Source organism: Silene latifolia, chromosome 7 (genome assembly GCF_048544455.1).
Source record: "Silene latifolia isolate original U9 population chromosome 7, ASM4854445v1, whole genome shotgun sequence".
Taxonomy (NCBI): Eukaryota; Viridiplantae; Streptophyta; class Magnoliopsida; order Caryophyllales; family Caryophyllaceae; genus Silene; species Silene latifolia.
The window spans coordinates 120,500,755-120,520,478 of record NC_133532.1 but is presented as its reverse complement, the minus strand read 5'-3'; the positions used below and the strand labels follow the sequence as shown (position 1 = coordinate 120,520,478).

The 19,724-nt window shown below is 36.8% G+C and overlaps 3 protein-coding genes across 5 annotated transcripts; 1 reads left to right on the top strand and 2 right to left on the bottom strand.

The window, feature by feature from the left end:
- Positions 1 to 456: 456 nt before the first annotated feature.
- LOC141591321 (uncharacterized) lies at positions 457 to 3,125 on the bottom strand. 2 transcript variants are annotated; one of them, XM_074411643.1, is made up of 4 exons: positions 2,754 to 3,125; positions 1,496 to 2,089; positions 1,119 to 1,158; positions 457 to 1,040 (listed from the first exon to the last, which is right to left on the bottom strand). In XM_074411643.1, the coding sequence occupies exons 1-4, from the start codon at positions 2,809 to 2,811 to the stop codon at positions 812 to 814; spliced, it is 921 nt and encodes a 306-aa protein (XP_074267744.1). In that variant the 5' UTR covers positions 2,812 to 3,125; the 3' UTR covers positions 457 to 811. The 2 variants fall into 2 exon arrangements, with proteins under 2 accessions (XP_074267744.1, XP_074267745.1); XM_074411644.1 differs by having other exon boundaries at positions 1,496 to 2,080.
- A 1,803-nt stretch (positions 3,126 to 4,928) lies between these two features.
- LOC141592785 (carboxyl-terminal-processing peptidase 1, chloroplastic) lies at positions 4,929 to 12,560 on the bottom strand. Of its 2 annotated transcripts, none has more exons than XM_074413609.1 (12): positions 12,129 to 12,560; positions 10,816 to 10,935; positions 10,258 to 10,395; positions 9,668 to 9,772; positions 9,404 to 9,572; positions 8,970 to 9,046; positions 7,712 to 7,756; positions 6,905 to 6,985; positions 5,961 to 5,999; positions 5,821 to 5,883; positions 5,371 to 5,500; positions 4,929 to 5,278 (listed from the first exon to the last, which is right to left on the bottom strand). In XM_074413609.1, exons 1-12 carry the CDS (start codon positions 12,507 to 12,509, stop codon positions 5,223 to 5,225), a joined length of 1,404 nt encoding a protein of 467 aa, XP_074269710.1. In that variant the 5' UTR covers positions 12,510 to 12,560; the 3' UTR covers positions 4,929 to 5,222. The 2 variants fall into 2 exon arrangements, with proteins under 2 accessions (XP_074269710.1, XP_074269711.1); XM_074413610.1 differs by having other exon boundaries at positions 10,258 to 10,434; positions 12,129 to 12,543.
- A 770-nt stretch (positions 12,561 to 13,330) lies between these two features.
- LOC141591320 (uncharacterized) lies at positions 13,331 to 17,519 on the top strand. The gene is made up of 2 exons (XM_074411642.1): positions 13,331 to 14,532; positions 16,156 to 17,519. Exons 1-2 carry the CDS (start codon positions 14,280 to 14,282, stop codon positions 16,221 to 16,223), a joined length of 321 nt encoding a protein of 106 aa, XP_074267743.1. The 5' UTR covers positions 13,331 to 14,279; the 3' UTR covers positions 16,224 to 17,519.
- Positions 17,520 to 19,724: the final 2,205 nt, after the last annotated feature.

Sequence of the window (19,724 nt, the reverse complement as noted above, 5' to 3'; positions counted from 1 at the left end):
GCTCTTGCATCTTTGCTCGTTTTCATGTTTTTACGATGCTGTCTGCTTGCAATCAACGGGTCGTTACTTTGTTGCCCAAAGTCTTTTGTCTGCTTGCAATTTTTATTGTGGCTTTAGAGAGAATGATATTTATTCAGCATAATAAATTTTAGAAAAGTAGGTTTATGGACTTCGGAGTAATTCCAAGAAGCAGACGAGAAACCATTTTTGGAAGCTAATTAGATGAAATTCCTCCACGGAAGTAAAAGGATGGCTGATATTCTTTGATAATTGCGGTAACTCTTCCCATGTTCTTTATTCTTTAAACACGGATGCTGAAGATTTAATTTGCTAGGTTCAAATAGGTTCCTGATACATGATTGTTCGTTTTTCCCCTCTTATCCTCTTATTTTCTGGGTTCTTACCTTCAGTTTATCATTTTCCCCATTTATTAGGCTGCAATTTAAATAATATGCTGTTACTACTTCTTGTGCTCTCTTTTACATGTTCTAAATCCGTATGAATATATGATGTTCCTGCTTATTTATTTGCGGTTGACACATAATATAATATAGGGATTTCTACAAATACAAAGGGTTAAAAGATCTATCTGATGTACTGCTATATTCCATTAGTGGCAATGTCTCAGATCCTCCGCCTAGCAAAAGCTATGATTTATGAGAGTGAGGAATGAATCTTCTAATTATGTTGAGGCTCTGGAAGCTAGAATAGTCTCTGCGGAGTTCTGTGATGTCTACAAACAACTACATTAACTGAAGTTGATATTTACTTCTGTCTGGAAAAAGGTGGATGCCTCCTATTCTTCATATTTTTATACAGGATTTGCTAGAAGAACGTATATTAATATGCTTGTTGAACTTAAGAAAAGCAAGAATTGTTGATGAGTGGTGGTTGCCATATTAGGGCTTGCTGTTGGTTCCGGACCAAAACCCGATCCTCCTCCAGGAGGAATTCCTGGCAAAAGTGTACTTGACGGGCTCGGGGGGCTCAACATGGCTGGTGGTGTTTGCACGATCGGTGTTGGGGTTGTAGGTGTTAGGCTGTCACAGAAACAAGAGTTATGTCTTTGCTTTTCTTTTGGAGATCTGAAAGCTGAAAAACTAGGGTAAGATACCTACCTTGTTGATCCTTTTGATGGAAGGTGACAGCTTCCAGAGCCTGCCAGTCAATGAAATTGGATGTTAATTGATATACTTCTGTGATGTGATATAAAGTATGAATCTGATTGTTTCTTGGTTGTGATACTCGACAAAATAGTGATCAACATTAGGTTTTGAAGGTTTTTTGAAGCGGCATCGGCCAGATTTTTTATGCAACAGCAAAGATCTGGTTGTGATGATCAATTTCTAGATCAAATCTCAAATTGTGATTTAATACCATGATCCTACGTGAGGTTTCAGATTATTGATATAATTGTTGCTTACTTGGATAGGATAAACGTGGTAGTTATCGGAGATTATTGATAGTTTGATAGTTTGATATAATTGGTGCTTACTTGGATCAGAGTTGACAAGCTGGGCAGTTCCTCCAAAATCACAGCTAGTGGGAGCTGGGTTCTTCTGATAATAGTCATTGTAAGCATATGATGCATGGTCGCGAATAGTGTCCGGGTTAAAACAGCTTGCTCCTGTTTGTATTTGAGAACAGTCAGCTCCCCCATATCCACAAGCATAATCCAAGCCTACTTGTAAAGCCTTTTCTGAAGCACCCGGGTTTGCGACACACCAAGATCCACCTCCACCTCCACTCCCACTTCCACCTCCACCTCCGCCTCCTCCTCCTCCTCCCCCTATGACTCCTGCTCCTCCATACGGTGGCATTGGAGTGGTGGTTGGTGTGGTTGGTGGGCCTGTGGTGGGCATCGTTGGTGGACCTGTCATTGGCGTCAATGGCATAGTGGACGGTGTTGTGGTTGGGGTTGTTGGACTGGGATCGAGAGTTGGAATGTCGCCAGGACTGCCAACGATTGTTGGGTAAGCGTCGTGCATTGTCGTTGTGATGGCTTCGTAAGATTCAAACACCATCTGGCCCTGTGGATTGCTGTGTCTCTGTGCTCGCTTGTTTACTTCAGCATTTGACCCTGAACAATCTGAACATTTGTAAGTTATTCAACACTTTCATCCTTGTTTCTTTGTCATTTTGTTCATTTGCCATTTGTGATGAAATAATCTTCACACTTTTTATACAAGGGTTTCATGGTTCTCAGAACCTCTGTTATCCGACACTTCACTTAGCTGCCGTGTCGCGTCACGTGTCCGACACGACACTTCACTTTAGACCACAATATAGAAAAATTCACACAAAACAGCCGTATCCGACACTTTGACACTCCAACACGTGTAAGACACGACACCGTGTCGGAGTAACACAGCTCAGGACTCCTGAATAATGAAAACCTAATTTATGTTTTATGTTCTTGGGTGATATCATTTTTCCCCTTCCCTATTATGCCGGCAAAGCAAATTTTGATAGATTCAACAACACTAGCTTGTTGTCTTAACAAGATAAATACGAGTACTCGTTTACACAATTTCTAAAATACTCCCTCCGGCTCAACAAGGAAGTTTCCACTTTTACTATTTTGTGAGGAGCATTTTAATCAAATGTAAACAATCTGTTGAGCAGAGGGGGGTATTGAATAAATGAGTGTCTAGTTTCATCTGAAAATAAGAGTCTAGTTTGATCTGACAATAAAACTATCGATATTGTACATTCTTCTACATGAATTTATATAGTAAGACCATATGAATCACCTGAAATGATGCTCAGCAAGATAAGGAATGATAGGCATCGAAGAAGCGCAACATCCATCTTGAGCTGCCTTATAATCTCTGTGATTTAAATTATATAACTGTCCTGGTTTAGTGTCAGTAGTAATCTCTTCAATGGTGCGACAATGGTGACGACAATAGCAGTCGAGGCTTGAGAAATAAGGAAAACCTTGATGGTGTGTGAGCAAAGAGGGGAGTATCATAGTTGGCTTCATTGTATTATAAGGTTGCAGTGAGAACATAGCAGAATCAATGCTTTCCCTATAGCTGAAAAGAGAGACTAAGAAGTAGAGGTAAGGAATAAGGGCAAACTTGAAAGTTGAGGCAATTGAATAGTTGGATATCACAAGCTATGTTCTGAGTAGTACAAATATAAATATATATATCTCCTCTTTTCCATGTAGTGTGTTCTTTTTTTCCGTAAAATAAAGTCGTTGATTTAATGGCCATTATGAACAATCTTCGGTCATGTCAAAAATTCGCATATAATAGTCTTATGATAATATTATCAAAAGTTTCCCCTTAATGTCTTATATATTATACCGTAGCAAATGAGATGTCTATTTTCTGCATCCGTGGGGTAATTGGTTTATCAGTATTTTTTTTGTTTTGGTTCAAATAAAGCTTGACTATGTCGCGGGTAAGAATCGAACCCCCAACTTCACGGTTGGAGTAAAAGAGCCCTTACCACTTGAGCTATCTCTTGTTCTTTTTGGTTTATCATTATAATAGACTAAATGTTGGCTTCCAAGGTGGTCCAAAGACCCTGAAATGAGTTCAGATGGGAAAAGGGGAAGTGGAAAAAAAGGGGCAAAGAAAGATTGATCTGTTTGGGATTTGAATCTTAAGGTTTCTTTGGTTAGATTTCATGCAAAAACTTCATTTACATGTTATTGTGAACTTTATCTTTCTTTTAGTTTACCTAATTCTTTAGCTGATCATAAAAGGTACAAATTGTTTCAGCTGTTATCTTTGGTTTCCTTTTTGGCTTGTTGAAATCTTTTGATTGAAGAATGCCAAGTGGTACATAATATCCAATTTGTTTTTGGATACTTTAAGAGTATCAATTCTACTTGTCTAAAGTAGCAACTATCCTTTTCCCCTGTACACTATACAAGAGATTCCACATTGTAAATCGTCTCTGGCAACCGCTAATTTCTTTCTTCAGTCTCTCTTAAGACGGCAATATTCATCTTAAGATGAAAACAGGTTAAATATGCTCACTTGCATATATAGGACTAATCTTTTGTTAACCTATTTTAAGTTTAAGTGGATATTGTCGTCTTAAATAGGAATTTGTGCTTTTTTTTTTTCCTGCCAGCAGTAAAATGATATCTTGTTTTGCTAGTATTGCTACAATTTTAAACTCGTAAAACTGACTCCGTAAAAATAATTGGATTAGAGACCTAAATAGAATTGCAAAATGTAAGTGAAAAACTGAAGTGATTCTTTTCACTTTTACCCGTCAGCGACTCAGCATAGTCTTTGTGAAATATGAGTCGATCCAAAATGACCTTAATTTACAAAAATGCTGAGTTCGACAACATGACAGGCCCTCCCCGTAAATAAACACCATACTACATTCGAAAGAGGCCAGAACATTAAAAATGACCCAATCCAACTCGACATAATAATATATTGTGACGTATTGTATTTTACACGAACAATCCTACCGGTAGATCTAATCCCAACTCCAAAGTGCATGTATGAAACATCCAATAGAGATTATTAAAGTTGACTGAATGTAATAAACCGATTTAAATTAGGGTAAGATTATTGGTAGTCTTGAGATAAGACAAGACTCACTCAAGACTACCAATAAGCTACCAAAGTCTTGATATCTTGACAAAGTCTGAAGTCTTCCAATTAGCAATTGACATGTGTACTTTTTTATTTTTCATTTTTCTTTATAAGGAGAAAAAAATAAGTAGGGTAAAAAATAGAGTTTGAGATGAGTCTGACTGATAATGTATAGAGTCTGAGCCGAGTCTGAACAATATAAAAATAATAAAAGTTAGTTGATAGCTGATGTGGCAGAGTCTTAAGACTTTGTTGAGTCTGACTGATAATCATACCCTTAGTTCCACAGAATTAGTCTGCTAAGCCTTTTCTTGATACGACATGACGGCCATTCATGAAAAAAATGCATACTGGAAATGAAGGAAGAGAGTGGTGGCGGCGGTAATACAATTAAGAAAAGAACACGCAGAGTATAATTCAACCATAGTTATACCAATGCGCCATAACTGAGAATATACATCGAAGAGTTTTGATGAACACATTAACGGTTCATCAATCGGGCACCCGGGGCATATTTACATGTGTTGACACAAAAGGGATGTGCTCTGGTCCTAATGGCAGTGTTTTTTTATACTCTCGTGCCTGCGATATGGTTCCGTAACACTTCATGTCACAGAAACAACATGCAGAAACAAAATTAGCTTGTTTCATTCATCCCTGTCTTGATATATTGCAGGTTGAGAGACGTTCTGCAACCTTGCTCCATCCTGTAGTCACTTTGTGATCAGTATCACATTAAGGAAACACAAATCTGATATATCGAACTGTGAAAGTCAGGGAGAGCGAACAGGAATCTTACGTGGAATATTAGGGTAGTCTGGCTCGATTCCATTGCCGTTGATATCCAAGTGCCCAGGTGTAACATACTTTCCGATTGTCACAGCAACGCCCGAACCATCATTGAGTTCAAAAACTGATTGAATCAAACCCTGTGCACGATAATTTGACATGGTTATCTACATTGTGATTTTCTTTCTAGTATATTTTTTTACACTGATGCATGGTATTAACTCTCAGTCATTCAAGAGCCTTGAGCTTGTAATCTTCTTTACCGTTGGCAAAAAAAAAAAAAAAAAAAAAAACTCGGTTTCATTCTTATTTAGAAAGAAGTAGGTCATCATGACCATGGCACTATGGCAGTAATACCAATAAATGATTTCAGACCTTTCCATTTCGAACGGGTCCAAATAGAATAGCAATAAACTAAACGAACTAACTGAAGAATGATACCAATAAAATGATTTCAGACCTTTCCATAGGTTTTTTCTCCGACAAGGACAGCTTTGCAATTATCATGGAGAGCAGATGCAACCTATATAGCGCAAGAGTTAGGCTGCGACAATCGGGCATCACACCATCAGTAGATAAATACAATTACGATGAGCTTACTATTTCACTTGCACTTGCGGTATTATGATTCACCATAACCTGGATAAAAACAGGTGTTAGAGAAACCTAGAAACTATAACGTGTTCCAAAGCTACAAGAAGAGCAAAAAAAAGTTTGTTAATAAGTGGAAATTTCCAGTTAAAAGGAGGTTCTGTTTACTCGGTGCACGCACAAGCCATGAACCATAGTGATACAGTAACAGCAAAATCGAACAGTAAACAACACATGCAAATATCAAGCAATTAAATATTTCTCCATCACAATTTCTCATTTGTGACGCGTCACAAGCTTGTGACGAAGAAATGTGACCATATTTATGATAAAATGTCGCCATTATTTGATAATTAAGAATTTGTGGGCGGGTTACTTTTTTATCATAAAATGGTCACATTTCCTGAGTCACAATTTGAATTGTGACTCGTCACAAGAGAGACCAACTGTTTCTCCATCTGGGACATACAAGAACGGTATACTGAAGCTTCCAAAAGAGAGAAAAATTAAAAATGATGATCATAGTAAGACTACAGACTGTCGAGATCCTGCTCCACCACTAACGAATTCAGACCACTCAGTGTCTTCTTAATAGCTTATGAGCATCAGCGATTATATTCATACAATGACATCAGAAAGACTTTATTTAGCAGAATGCTGCACTAAGCCACAGGCAAGATGGCACTGAAATACTGAATTAAATCCAATCTTGTGCCTTGTAAACATTGTGCCAGTGTTTAGAGATCAAATTAATTTTTATCCATAGATATCTAAGTAAAAGAAAATTAGCAACCATAGAGATTTATCTTTTCTTATTTGATCGAAAGCTAACAAAAACTTGGGAGTGAATTTCTAGCCTTGGTACTCAAGAAATGGGTTACATACCAGAAAATTAACAAATAAAGCCAATAAAGAGAAGGAAAGTGAACTGTCCACAAAGTAATAATTCTTACAATAACCGGAGCTGTAACAAGTGGTGACGTTTCTGCTACAACAGCATTCGGAGATTGATCTCTTCCAGCAACATATAATACCTGTACACGGACACAAAATAAGTTGATAAAAGTAGCCATAAATTCGCTTAATGAAAGACAGTCTTGAAGCAGGTAAAAGAAAAATAACAGGACCCTGGGAAATTTTACTCACTTAAAGAAAGACGGTCTTGTTTTATATCTTATGAAATTTTACTCACTTACAAAAATCATTAATTTTTTTTTTGGCAGAAGGGTCAACCGGACCCCAGGAAAGGCTACCCATATCATTACCACACTTAGAACAAGAGCCATAACCGACCCCACTCCCTTCCATATAAACACCACGCTTGGAACAAGAGCCAAGTTTAAAGCATTGGAGAAATGAACTATGATGATGATCAGCATCATGATGATGCGTTAAAGATGTGATCCGTATCATTCTTCCGAATTTGTTTCCATTGTCAAATAGAAGAGACATTTTATAGGACTATAAACAGTACAAAGCAACCCCAGATTTCCTAAACTTATCATACTTCTTGGATATTGCTATGCGTCCAAAACAAAATAGAACATTTAACCAATAGTGGGGGATGCAAAGGTCTATAAAGTTTGACGTCAACATAAACACCAAGGTTTTCCTACATCAGACACAATGTTTATAACACTCCTAGGCAACATGTAATCTAAGACTAATTGAAAAAACATAAAGGAAAGTAGGGATAAATGACAAAAAGAATGCAAGGGCAAGCATACATGGAACTATGGAAGTGTCAACTGTCAACATACCGTATCCCCTTTATCCAGGAACAGCTTTGCAATTTCTATACCAGCCTGCAACAAACAAGTCAGGAACAAATCACTACATACGCAAATATACTACCAATCTGAAAACCACAACTTGCTTCGTTCCTTCATAGTAATAAGACAAATATATTGGTCTGTAGGAGTAACTGAACAATTAGTGGTATATAGTTCTATGCAATGGCTAATCTGCTGTCATGGTGTCACCTGCACTAAAAACAATTCTTTTGAATTTTTTTCTTTTTTTAAATCTGTGCATCAAGAACAACTCTGAAAGCAAAGACCTTGAAAAGCAACATATCCCTAGGATGAGGTTTATATATAGACTCGTTCAAACAATTGAACTCCATGGAATTATTAACAGCGCCTTTCAAAATAAGACCGTAATGATTACGAGCCTGGCTAAAAAAAATGATACATATGATATCCAATAGACTAGACCTTGTTTATGCTACCACTAGCCAAATGTAATTCTTTGTTCAAGCTGCAGGTTTTCTCACAATGCATTTACAAGTGCGTTTAAGAATAAAACAGAATAGAAAAGTTGATTGCCTCTTCATTCCTCTTACTTACACCACATCAGTGTATCCCAATTTCCCATCCATCCCTCAGGCTCAAACCATCCTTGCCTCCTCCCCCATCCCATTCCCTGAACCACATCCAATGAAAACAAGATTCTTTTGTTCACTGTAACATGAATATACTACCTCCTTTCAAAACCTCAAAGGCTCAAACATACCATTTGCTTTTTGAATTGTGAAAGTCAAAGTGTCCAAACTACTAAAACAAAAAAATGTATAATACAAAAAGATCAGAATCTCAGATCTTTGCTCCTTAAACCAAGAGGCCAGGTCATCATAGGTCAAACTGCCATAGCATTTTTTTTTTCTGCTGCATACATTATATCCGTGTTGCTAAAGATCAATTTTAAATGGTTGGCTCCTGTAAGACCTGTACGCTGGAACGTCAAAGCCCCTCTCATGTTAGAAGGAGGAAGATGTATTCAACTACCGTCGTATTCTAAAAAAAAAAAATCACACCACTCCCTGGTGCAGTGGTCTCCGCACTGTCAAGAGTTTCAAGTAATCACCCAATAAGCAACCCTGCAAGGTTTCTATGGCACCACGAGACTCATTGCTTCATTGGCCCAGCATTAACAATAGTACAAGAAATGCAAGAGATGAAGAATCCAACTAAATGGCGCTCATTTGTACACTGACACACATATTAATAAGATATTTACCTGCACTAGGCCACCAAAATTGTCCCTTAGATCCAAAACAAAGCATGAAGCACCTAGGTTTTGAAGACGCTGCATAGCTGTAAACAGTTTTAAAAACAATATTACTATGCTATTAAGACAATAAGTAAAAGGAAATAGTTCAATGCTCTGAATACATATTTATCTACATCTAGTGGTGCAAGAACCTATCAATGAAACATACACAAAAATCACACAAGGGTAAATCAGCAACAACAGCTTCATGAAGAAATATTATCAACTTGTCAACTTGACATTCTGAAATTGGTGAAAAACGCATTTGTACATGACTACATAGAAAGTTATTTGCTGGTTTCATATACTCTCTCCAAGACTCAGCATGATTTGCAAATGTTTATCCATCACTTATTCATTTACAATTTTTCCATTTTCTATCATCAAAATAATTTAAGTACCTATTACAATATCTTTCTTCGCCAGTGCATTGAACTCTTTTAAGCGCACATATCCAACAGATGTTGCACCATTGTCAATTTGCTCCAAACGATAAAACACTGGTGGTTTAGCTACCAGCTGCCTTTGGACACTAACGGTTTGAACAGGGCCACAGTTGTCATGCTTTACCTACATAATGATAGGCACTTAGTCAACAAAGTAAAAAGACAGTAAAAATAACTTTGTCATGCTATCTTCAGGATTAGTAATTCAAAAATCACCACCTTGATTATCACAGAAGTTTCAGTAGGCCCCTGTAAAAGTGACGATACTTCAAAAGCTGATGCGCCTTTCACATCCATGTCATTGACAGACAATATTTCATCTCCCTAGTAGGAAAAAAAACAGTAGCAATAAAATAATTAGAAAAAAAATAACCAAGTGACTGAAGAAGGCGATCAAATGATTCCTACACATATCTTCAGAAATAACCAAGTGACCGAAGAAGGCGATCAAAGTAGAGACAGTAGAGCCGACTAGAGCGTTGACGAAGACAAAAGTCTTAATGAGTGACACACTTCATATATGCCTCATGCATGAACATAATAATATAAGAGAGCTAAACTATTAGTGCTTGTGGTTACAACACAGATCAGTGAAGTGACCAGAACAAACAATACAATATAAAATTCTCTTCTAGAATATTAAAGATGATGGGTTAAATCTGCAATGTGATTTCATAGCAACAGAAAATTCTATTTTACAGTTCAAGTACTGCTTGTTTAGATTATAACCATAAACTACAAATGAGCAGGTCGTATCAGAAGCTTGTTTAAGATATAGAACACAATGTCGTTTACAACAGATAGCCTACCTGCTTAATCCCAGCAGTATGAGCAGGACCGTCTAGAAGGATCCCGAGCACCTTCACTTTGAAACCTCCATTGCTGTCAGGAACCTCCCTGAGATTTAATCCTATCCCAGTCATGTCATATCTTGCCATCTTGGAAAACTTCCATCGACCAATGATTCACATGCCAATGAAAAAAGACTAGAAAACATGTCAGTTAACACCTGAGATTACTACGCAGTTAAGAACCATAATCCAGACAACTAAAAATCTCAACAAACTAGGAAACAATGTTAACCATGAATCAAACAAGTTCATATAAAAAAAAATTGTTTTGAAGTGGACAAATGATGATAGGAATATAATACATATGCAAGCTGAAGTATGAAGATACTCATAGCAGCCAAAAACATCGATAAACCTGAATTCAATGCTAGCAAGAACAACCAAAGATTCTAAACAGTGCAGCAACTCCAGGAATATATCCACAAAGTACAGGTTAGAGATACCCTTCAGGTAGCACCTCTAGGATTCGTAATAGCAGACATAAACAGTAAAACGTAATCTTGAATAACTGATTACCTGTTCTGGAGGCAAAAAACGTGTATAAGGATCTCCTAGGCTGGCCAGCATTTTCTGAATGACATTATGGGCCTTTGACCTTGACGTAATAGGGCTATTCAATATTTCTTTTTTCTTTTTCTGCACATATAAAGAGACATTTTTTCAGCATTTGTACACAGATTACAGAACCGACAAATACAATCAAATTTAAAGATTGGAACAACAATTCTCCAACAGAAGAAATCAACAACCATGCTTAAAATTATCTGATGGTAAACATTAGTAACATACTCCGTGTTATTTTATATAAAGCACAGAAGAGGAAACAATAACCCCTGCAACTCTGCAAGTGATATCATATCATATCAATTCCCAACAAACCTAACATTACTTTGTTCTTATCTAATCTTACTCCCTCTTTCCATAAACCATGTTACTACATACGAGTAGCTACTAGCTAGTTAGCTACTACTACGCCTACTAACTCATTCCTTGCTGCATTTTTCACAACATAGTAATCATGGACCGTAATAGAAGAATACAATGATATTTACAATAGCTCCACTTCCTCTAGAAGTCCTTAACTCAACGGTTAAAAGTTTAAACCCTACAGTAGTATTAACTACACTACATCACATACTGATTACTACTCCGTAACACTTTCATTGTACAGGTTACTCAAGTTAATGCAGAAATGTAAAACCGTGATAATAAGATCCAACTAGCTTCAAGAGTAAGATAAATAGAATCCTCGACCAACTAGCTCTCAATGAAACATACTCAACCGCAAATTTACATGTTCTCTTTTTTGCTTCTATGTAAATTAGCTATTTCCAATAGTATACTTCTTGCACTTGATGAATTGACTACAACTAGTCGACTATAATACTAAACGCGCTTGGTTCTGACTTCTGACAAATGCTTTCACCATTGATCATTTGATAACTCAAAGAATCCACAACATTGAAGCAAAGGAATCGTCTACTGAACATTTGAACAACAAATTTCGCCAACACACGACATAATACGGAGTATCAAGCAATTCTATAACGCACTAAACATAACACCAAGCAATTCTACATCGCAACTGACCAAAGCACTAAGCAATTCTACAACGCACTAAACAAAACAGTAAGTAATTCGCCAATTCTACAACGCGCTAAACACAAACAGTAAGTAATTCGCCAATTCTACAACACACTAAACAAAACAGTAAGTAATTCGCCAATTCTACAACAGACTAAACATAACATTGTGCAATTATAAAACGCGCTAAACACAAACAGTAAGCTCAAAATAACGAAAAACACGAGAAAATACGGAAATCATACCAGCCAAATCTCCGGCGACCAGCGACGGCTAGAAGCGGCATCAAGAAAACCGTCATTAACAATCTGCCAAGCTTCTTCCACTATTCCCTCATTACTCCCTACATTCTCCGGCGACGGCGGCGCTACAATCTCCGTCGCGTCCTCGCGACAAACCTCGGCGGCGGGAGAATCGAGAGCGTAAGAGAGTGGAGAATTAAGTAAGATAGTTAACGAGATTGCGGCGTTGAATAACGGCTTTCGAAGCCAATTTATGGTTCCGGTGTCGTCGATGGCGGCAGTGACGGTGGTGGTGCGGTGGAGATGAGGTGGCGGATGAAGGGAGTGGTGGTGAGAGTGGATTAGTGTGGAGTGCGGTGAGGACAGGGGAAGGAGGAGCCTCATCCTCTCCAATTTTAAGTGGTACACTAATTTACTTGCGCTTGTGATTTGTTTTGAGTTACAATTAGTCTCTCTTGTGACGGAGTATATCCGTCACAAGGTGAAGACGGGCCAATTCGATACCAAATTGAGTAATGTGGATACTAGTGAGCCATGTGTAACTTATTATTTAATATACGGTGTTGCTCTTTCACATACGCCTTTTACTCTTTCACATACTTTTTTTCATAAAGTTTCCATCATTTACCCTTTTCATAAATCTAATCAAATTAGGTTTTTTATATACCATTTTCCCTAAAATTAAAAATTAATTCTTCTAAAACTTGAACAATGAATTACAATTTTTCAAATTCTTCAATTAATGAAGTAATACGAGTACTAATTTGTTTAGCAATTATTAAAAATTTGTTCATGTTCATTGTTTATTAATTATTTTGTCTTAAAATTAGGGATTATAATCACATTAAAAGTTCTTCAATTAATTTGATGACGGAAGGCATGGTGGTTTGTTTGATGGACCGTGGTGTTCGGGGCTGGGGCATGGTGGAAGACGGTGGTCGGAGCAGGGATATGGTAGAGGACGGTGGTGATCGGAGAAGAGAAGGGCAGTGCGAGGGAAAGGGAGAGGTGGGCTGTGAAGGAGGGTTGTCGGTCAGGTAGTCGGCCGGTCGGTGGTGATCGGAGTCGTAGGGGAGGGGGAGTGTCGGGGAGGGGAAGTGCAAGGGAGGGGTCACTGGGTTACTGCTACTTTTTGTTCATCGTTTTTTTTTTTTTTTTTTTTTTTTTTTGAAAATCATTATTGATTATTTTTAATTTTAGTTTTAGTTTTACTTTGAGTTTTCGACAAGGTGTTGGTCAATGGAGGTGTGTGGTGGTTAATGGAGATGGATAGTGGTGATTTAATGGTGGAAGGGGTTTGTCAAAGGGAGAATTTTTTTTGAATGGGTAAAGGAAGAAAGAAATGAGAAGGGTAACATTGTAAACTACGTATGTGAAAAAGTAAAAGGCGTATGTGAAAGAGCAATACCCTTAATATATTGCATGTTGGGAAAGCAAAAGGAAAAATAATAAAGAAATGGGGAGCTCCCCATATTTCGTCTACTGTCAGAACAATAATTCAACCTCAACTTCTCTCATCTCTCATCACTCTCAGTAAACACCATTTTTTTTCACACTCTCTCATCACTCTCACTGTATCATCTACAATAATAGACATTTTGCCATTAAAAATCGCCATTTTCTCAGTCTTACAGCTTCGAAAGCTTCGTCCATCAACTTAATCTCTTCAATAATTGAATATTCGATGGGCAAGAAACAAATGGCGAGGAGGACACCCCCGAAGAAAAATATGGAAGGTATGATATTATTGAATTTGTTGAATGTTGTTTGTTGTTGAATGTTTTGTCAGAAAAGATAAGGTAAAAAAATGGTTTTTATTGTTAAATATTGTTGATGAACCGTGCATGCATGAGTAGATTTAAAAAATGCAGTTGTTGAACATGGTGATTTTAATTTTCTAAAGGATGGTATGGTTAATGTATTTAAAATCAGATCAGGTTTTGTTATTAAGGATGGTATCATTAGTGTAATGGGAAAAAAAAAGTTCAGATCTGGTTTTGTTAGTGTTGTTTAGTATGCAATAATGTCAGGTGAAGTCGGGTTTTGTTTAGAAATTGTAATGGTAGTAAGTTTTGTCAGATTTGTTGAGATTAGGGTTATTGAATTTGTTTTTGTTGGTAAAATGAATTAATTAGACGTGTTTTTGTTGGTAAAATGTTAGGGGTTTCATTTAGAGAGCCGATGGAAACAGATGAAAGAGAAGAAAGTGATGCGTCAGACGACATCTCAGAGGATACAGAAGACACTGATGAGGAGGGAGGCAGTGGTGAGGAGGAGAAGGGAGGCAGTGCTGAGGAGGAAGGCAGTGGTGATGGTGGTTTAGCAGAGGTGCTGAATAAAGTGGTGAAAATGGCCGCATTTCTTGGTGCAAAGAAGATAAGCAAGGAAGAGAGGAGCACGGCAGATGGTAATTAGCTATATATGTGACCATTTTATCTGCAAAAAGTGACCACTTTAACTGATAAATGTGACCCTGTCATGTTTGTTAGCTGTAAAATGTGACCAATGTGGGTATTAGATGGTAAATTAGTAAACTTGTTTGCATTTGTGATAACATCATAACATATCTATCAATGACATAGTGACATTTGGAAATTGTGACCAATTTATGCAGAAATGTGACCCTGTTAATATATACGTCAGATTGTTATCGGCAAAAAGTGACCAATTTGGGTGATTTGAACTAACATTAACAGGGTAACAGCTATAATTATCACATGGTGACATTTTTGTTATGTGTAAAATGTGACCCTGTTAATATATATGTGAAATTCTTATCTGCAAAATGTGATCAATTGAATTTATAAATGTGGCCATAACATATTTCATATCTTTCATATCTTTAAAATGTACCTATGTTTGAGCGTGTTGCACATTTTATTTATGTTTGTTTGAGTTTATGATGAATCTTAATTTGTTAACATAAATCAGTAAATATGGTGACATATATGTTAGTGTTCAAAATGTGACCACCTTAACGAGAAATATACCTATGTTTGAGTGTGTTCCACATTATATTTATGTTTCTTTGGTTTTAAATTGAATCTTAACCTATTAACATAAATGAGTAAACATGGTCACATATGTGTTGATGTTTAAAATGTGACCAACTTAGCTGAGAAATGTACCTATGCTTCAGTGTGTTGAACATTATAGAAATGTTTGTTTTGATTAAAATAAATCTTAAGATGTTAACATAAATGAGTAAATATGGTGACATATGTGTTATTGTTGAAAATATGACCACCTTAACCGAGAAATGTACTTATGTTTAAGTGTGTTGCACATTATATTTATGTTTGTTTGAGTTTAAATGAATCTTAACATGTAAACATATATGAATAAACATGGTGACATATGATTTATGTTCAAATTGTTACCACCTTAGCATCGAAATGTAACCCTGTTTGAAATATTGTCTATTAGTTAGAATGTGTGAGTGAATGTTATGATGATAACATCTATGAATAAGCATGGTGACATAAGAAAATGCTATCACCTTAGCTGGAAAATGTAACTATTATACGAGTTAATTGGTTTTACCTCAAAACCTCTTAAAATAGAAACATATATGACAAAAAATGTGACATGGGGGTTTTTGTAGCAATGTTGTCACCTTAGAACGAAATGTAACCATTATACAATATGTTTGTTTGGATTTGAATGAATGTTATAATGAATGATAACATCCAAGAATAAACATGGTGACATATGGTTTGTGTTAAAAATGTAACCACCTTACTCACGAAATGTAACCGTGTTTTAAATGTTGCCATATAAGTTAGTATGTGTGAATGAATGTAACAATGATAACATCTATGCATAAACATGATGACATATGATTTGTGTTAAAAATGTTACCACTTTAGTGTCAAAATGTAACCATGTTTGAATTGTTGACATATTAGTTAGAATGTGTGAATGAATGTTATAATGATAACAATTATGAATAAACATGGTGACATATGATTTGTGTTATAAATGTTACCAGTTTAGTATCGAAATGTAACCTTGTTTGAAATGTTGTCAGACCTCAAAGAGAAAGTCAACCTAGCTAACAACAACATTCACCCTCATTTAACTTGGGCATCATGCTAGAGGACATCGGCATTGGGAAATTGCGAGGAGGTACAACTACCGCCACTGAGAATGCACCGTTAGACACCAAGTACAGTCTTGAGTACACCCGTGCTAGAGAAAAACATGAAGCAACAAACTTAGGCGGTCCTCACAAATAGGGTGTTGCCAAGAAAAAGTAAAGAAGGGGACAGGGGCAATTTATGGACTATGATATGTTTAACTGTTAGTTTGTAATAAGACTTATGTTTAGTACTTGATAGTTGGTTATAGGATATGTTATTTTGGAACATAATTATAGTCTCTCATGTCTGAGGGATCTAAGAGATAGTTTGTTTTGTGACCACCTCATTATAAAATGGCATTATGATAACGGGGATTGTCGCACTCCCCAAATCAAACAAATAACTCAACTAATGTAGGAGGGTAGTCGAGGTCGAACCACAAGGAGATCAAGGTTTGAGTATTAGTTTTGTCTTACATTATAAGTTAGCTACGTGAACAATAACAAGGTAATTATAAAATTCTAACAACTAAGCTAGCAAAATGGAATGCAAATAAACAAGAGAAGTAAAGACAAGCTAAAATAGATTAAGAGTTAATCAAATAATTAAAAGGCCTAGAACTCGGTTCTCCCACAACAATTCGTAATTCCACATACTAATTCCCTAGGCTAATCGTTTAGGTAAACGGGCAAGGAGGAGATGACTCTAATTCGCCTAAGACCCCCCTCTCGGGTTCGAAGTAGGACACTAGCACTACCCACCAACCCCCCTCTCGGGTTCGAAGGTCGGAATCCCTAACTCAACACCCAACAACCCCAAAAACATGCATATTTCCAAGGTGGTCAAGGAGTTGGTCAAGGTCATTAAGCCCCCATCGTATTCCGGGTCATCCCACTCCTCCTCTCGGAGGTCGATTTCAAACGCTAGCCTAAAGGTACCCTCCCTTGGTTCTCCCTTTCGGTCTCAACCTAGGTTAGTAATAGGGTCGAATTCAGGGTATCCAAATCACAACCTAACCAACTCTCGTTGGTGGACAAGGGTCGCAAATCAACACTACCCAAAAATCAATCCATAATCCCAAATCAATCCTCCAAACTACCCTCACCAATTTCCCCAAATAATTAGCCTTTATGAGATTCAATTAGTGAAATTACTCATGTCGGGTCAAACCGAGTCCTAGTAGAAGACTACTCACTAATCATGGTGCTAAGAGCAATAGAAACAACAAAGATGGAGTCTTTAATCATGAACATGGTGTGAAAATGGATTCTACAATTAATCATGCAAATATCCAACACAAATTATGAAGAAAGACAAATTAAATTAAAGATGGGTGAGAATTAAACTAAAAGACACAACCTTTAACACAAACAACTCAAAGATTCAATCTTTGACACAAGAAAGTTAAAGACTCAATCTTTGAGAACAACAACAATGGAAAACAAAGAAAAGATGAACAAGAAAGAGAATAACATCAATTAAACAATAAGAAGTAGTATTCAAACATAAACAATTAAACAAAACTTACAAGAAGGCAAATGTAAACAATTGAAATTAAAGAGTGAAATAAGAGTAAGGAATTATACCAATAACATGGGGACTTGAATTGATGGAATGAATAACTTGGATAAACAAGAGATTGATTAAACTAATTAAGTAATGATTACAAATTTTATTGAAGAAATATTGAAAGGGAAATATTTAGGGTTCTACAAATATTGAGAGAGTAAGAGAGACTAATTTCTAATCTAATTTCTAGTCTAGTAATGTGTAATGTCTTATGAGTAAGTGTTGTGGTCTTTTTATACCACTTCTACTAATCTACTAATTACTAGTAATAATAATAATAATAATAATAATAATAATAAAACAATAATCTAATAATAATAATAATAATATTATTAATCCTAATAATAATCCACCAAAAGCTAATGAAACGATCTGCCTTCATACACAAAACGCAGCATTCATTTCAATTATAACAAGGGGCAGATTTGTCTTTTCATATTTTCTTGTCTTCATCCGTACCAGTTGTATCAGCAGGGGTCAAGGGCCGGGCAGCCGGCTGCCGGTGGACTCACCGGTAGCGAGACCATGGAGCAAAGGAGGGGAATTAAATGTTTGTTGTTGTGTGCCGGTTGACCGGCAGAAGGTCTACCGGTAGAGAGTGCAATTGGTTAATGCGAGATGAAGGTGTGGGTGCGTTGTGCCGGTAGGCCGGCTGCCGGGGCCATGACCGGTAGCGAGGCCTTCACAAAAAGGAGGAAAAAGGTGTGTGTTCTACCGGTAGAGGATGTCGACTGCCGGGGCACCGGCACGGAGAACAAAGCTTCATAAAAGCTCAGTTTTCGATCCCGAGTCCAAAGATGCACGAATTTGATGATGGTAATGGGGGATGTCGCTGCTGCTGGTATCGGGTTCGCCTGAGATGCAACCAAGTTGAAGATGATGATGGCCGAGGGCGGTTGTCATGGTGAAGGGCGGCTGCTACTGTTGTTGGTTTAATGGAGGTGAGCAGGGGAGGTGTAATGGTGGCGTGAATGTTGCAGGGGAGTTGCTGTTGATTTGATGGTGGCTGATGGTGGGCGAGTTGTATGGCGAGGATGATGGTGATGATGATGAATGGTGTTGATGGCAGGTGAAGTTGGTGAAAATGAAGAGCGACAATGGTGATGCTCGAAAATGGCGTAGGTGATGTCGATGTTGGTGCTCGTTTGTTGTTGTTGTTGATGTCGCAGGTACAGGGGAACGAAAATGGTGAGATTTGTAATGGAGGTTTGGTGTTTAATGGTGAGTCCAACAAAGAACGAGCATTGACCTGGGAAATTGTGATTTTGGTAGAACAAAAGCCAACTTTGACTTTTCTATTCATTTCCATTTCTTTTGATTTAGGCTCTTATTCATTTGGTTTCGGTCAATTTGATCTGTCTTCACTCACTTTATTCGACCCGCTTCTTTTCTTTATGGTACCTACACAATAAAATATTATATTCCAAAAAGTAACATAAATTGACATTAATTAATATAAGGTAACTAATATTCTATTTTATTCTAAAACGACTAAATAAAACTTAATCGAGTGATCAAATAAGAGATAAAATATGGGCCGAAAATGAGTAAAATATTGTGTTATCACATTACTATTTATTTAAATTAAATGTGGACATTTCTTCTTAACAATATTAAATATGTCAACATAAACGTCTAAATATGTTATAATTCTTAATGAATAGGTGATTACTAAAATTATAACAAATTTTATACATTTAAATTACAAAATGTATGTTTAGTTAACTAATGACATACTGATGTGAAATGGTAACATATTTAGTTAAACTGGTGACATACTAATGTAAAATTGTAACAATTTAAGCACTTCTGATTACAAAATGTACGTTCACGATGTTATAACAACCTTGCAGCACTAGATAGCATGTACTACCCAAAAAGTTTTCCACCCCAAAAGTGAGATATGGCGTTTTGTTGAATGTGCCACTAACATAGCCGATGTCTCTTT

Bases quoted from the DNA above. Each gene is read 5' to 3' on its own strand.
- LOC141591321 (XM_074411643.1), bottom strand. From the start codon at position 2,811: ATGGATGTTGCGCTTCTTCGATGCCTATCATTCCTTATCTTGCTGAGC. The intron at 1,159-1,495 runs GTAAGCACCAAT...ATTGACTGGCAG, and splicing joins GCTTGTCAACTCTGATCCAA to GCTCTGGAAGCTGTCACCTT. The intron at 1,041-1,118 runs GTAGGTATCTTA...TTTCTGTGACAG, and splicing joins CCATCAAAAGGATCAACAAG to CCTAACACCTACAACCCCAA.
- LOC141592785 (XM_074413609.1), bottom strand. From the start codon at position 12,509: ATGAGGCTCCTCCTTCCCCTGTCCTCACCGCACTCCACACTAATCCAC. The intron at 6,986-7,711 runs GTATGTTGACAG...GTCCGTGTACAG, and splicing joins TCCTGGATAAAGGGGATACG to GTATTATATGTTGCTGGAAG. The intron at 5,501-5,820 runs GTCTGAAATCAT...TATCGTGCACAG, and splicing joins GAGAAAAAACCTATGGAAAG to GGTTTGATTCAATCAGTTTT.
- LOC141591320 (XM_074411642.1), top strand. From the start codon at position 14,280: ATGTTAGGGGTTTCATTTAGAGAGCCGATGGAAACAGATGAAAGAGAA. The intron at 14,533-16,155 runs GTAATTAGCTAT...AAATGTTGTCAG, and splicing joins AGAGAGGAGCACGGCAGATG to ACCTCAAAGAGAAAGTCAAC.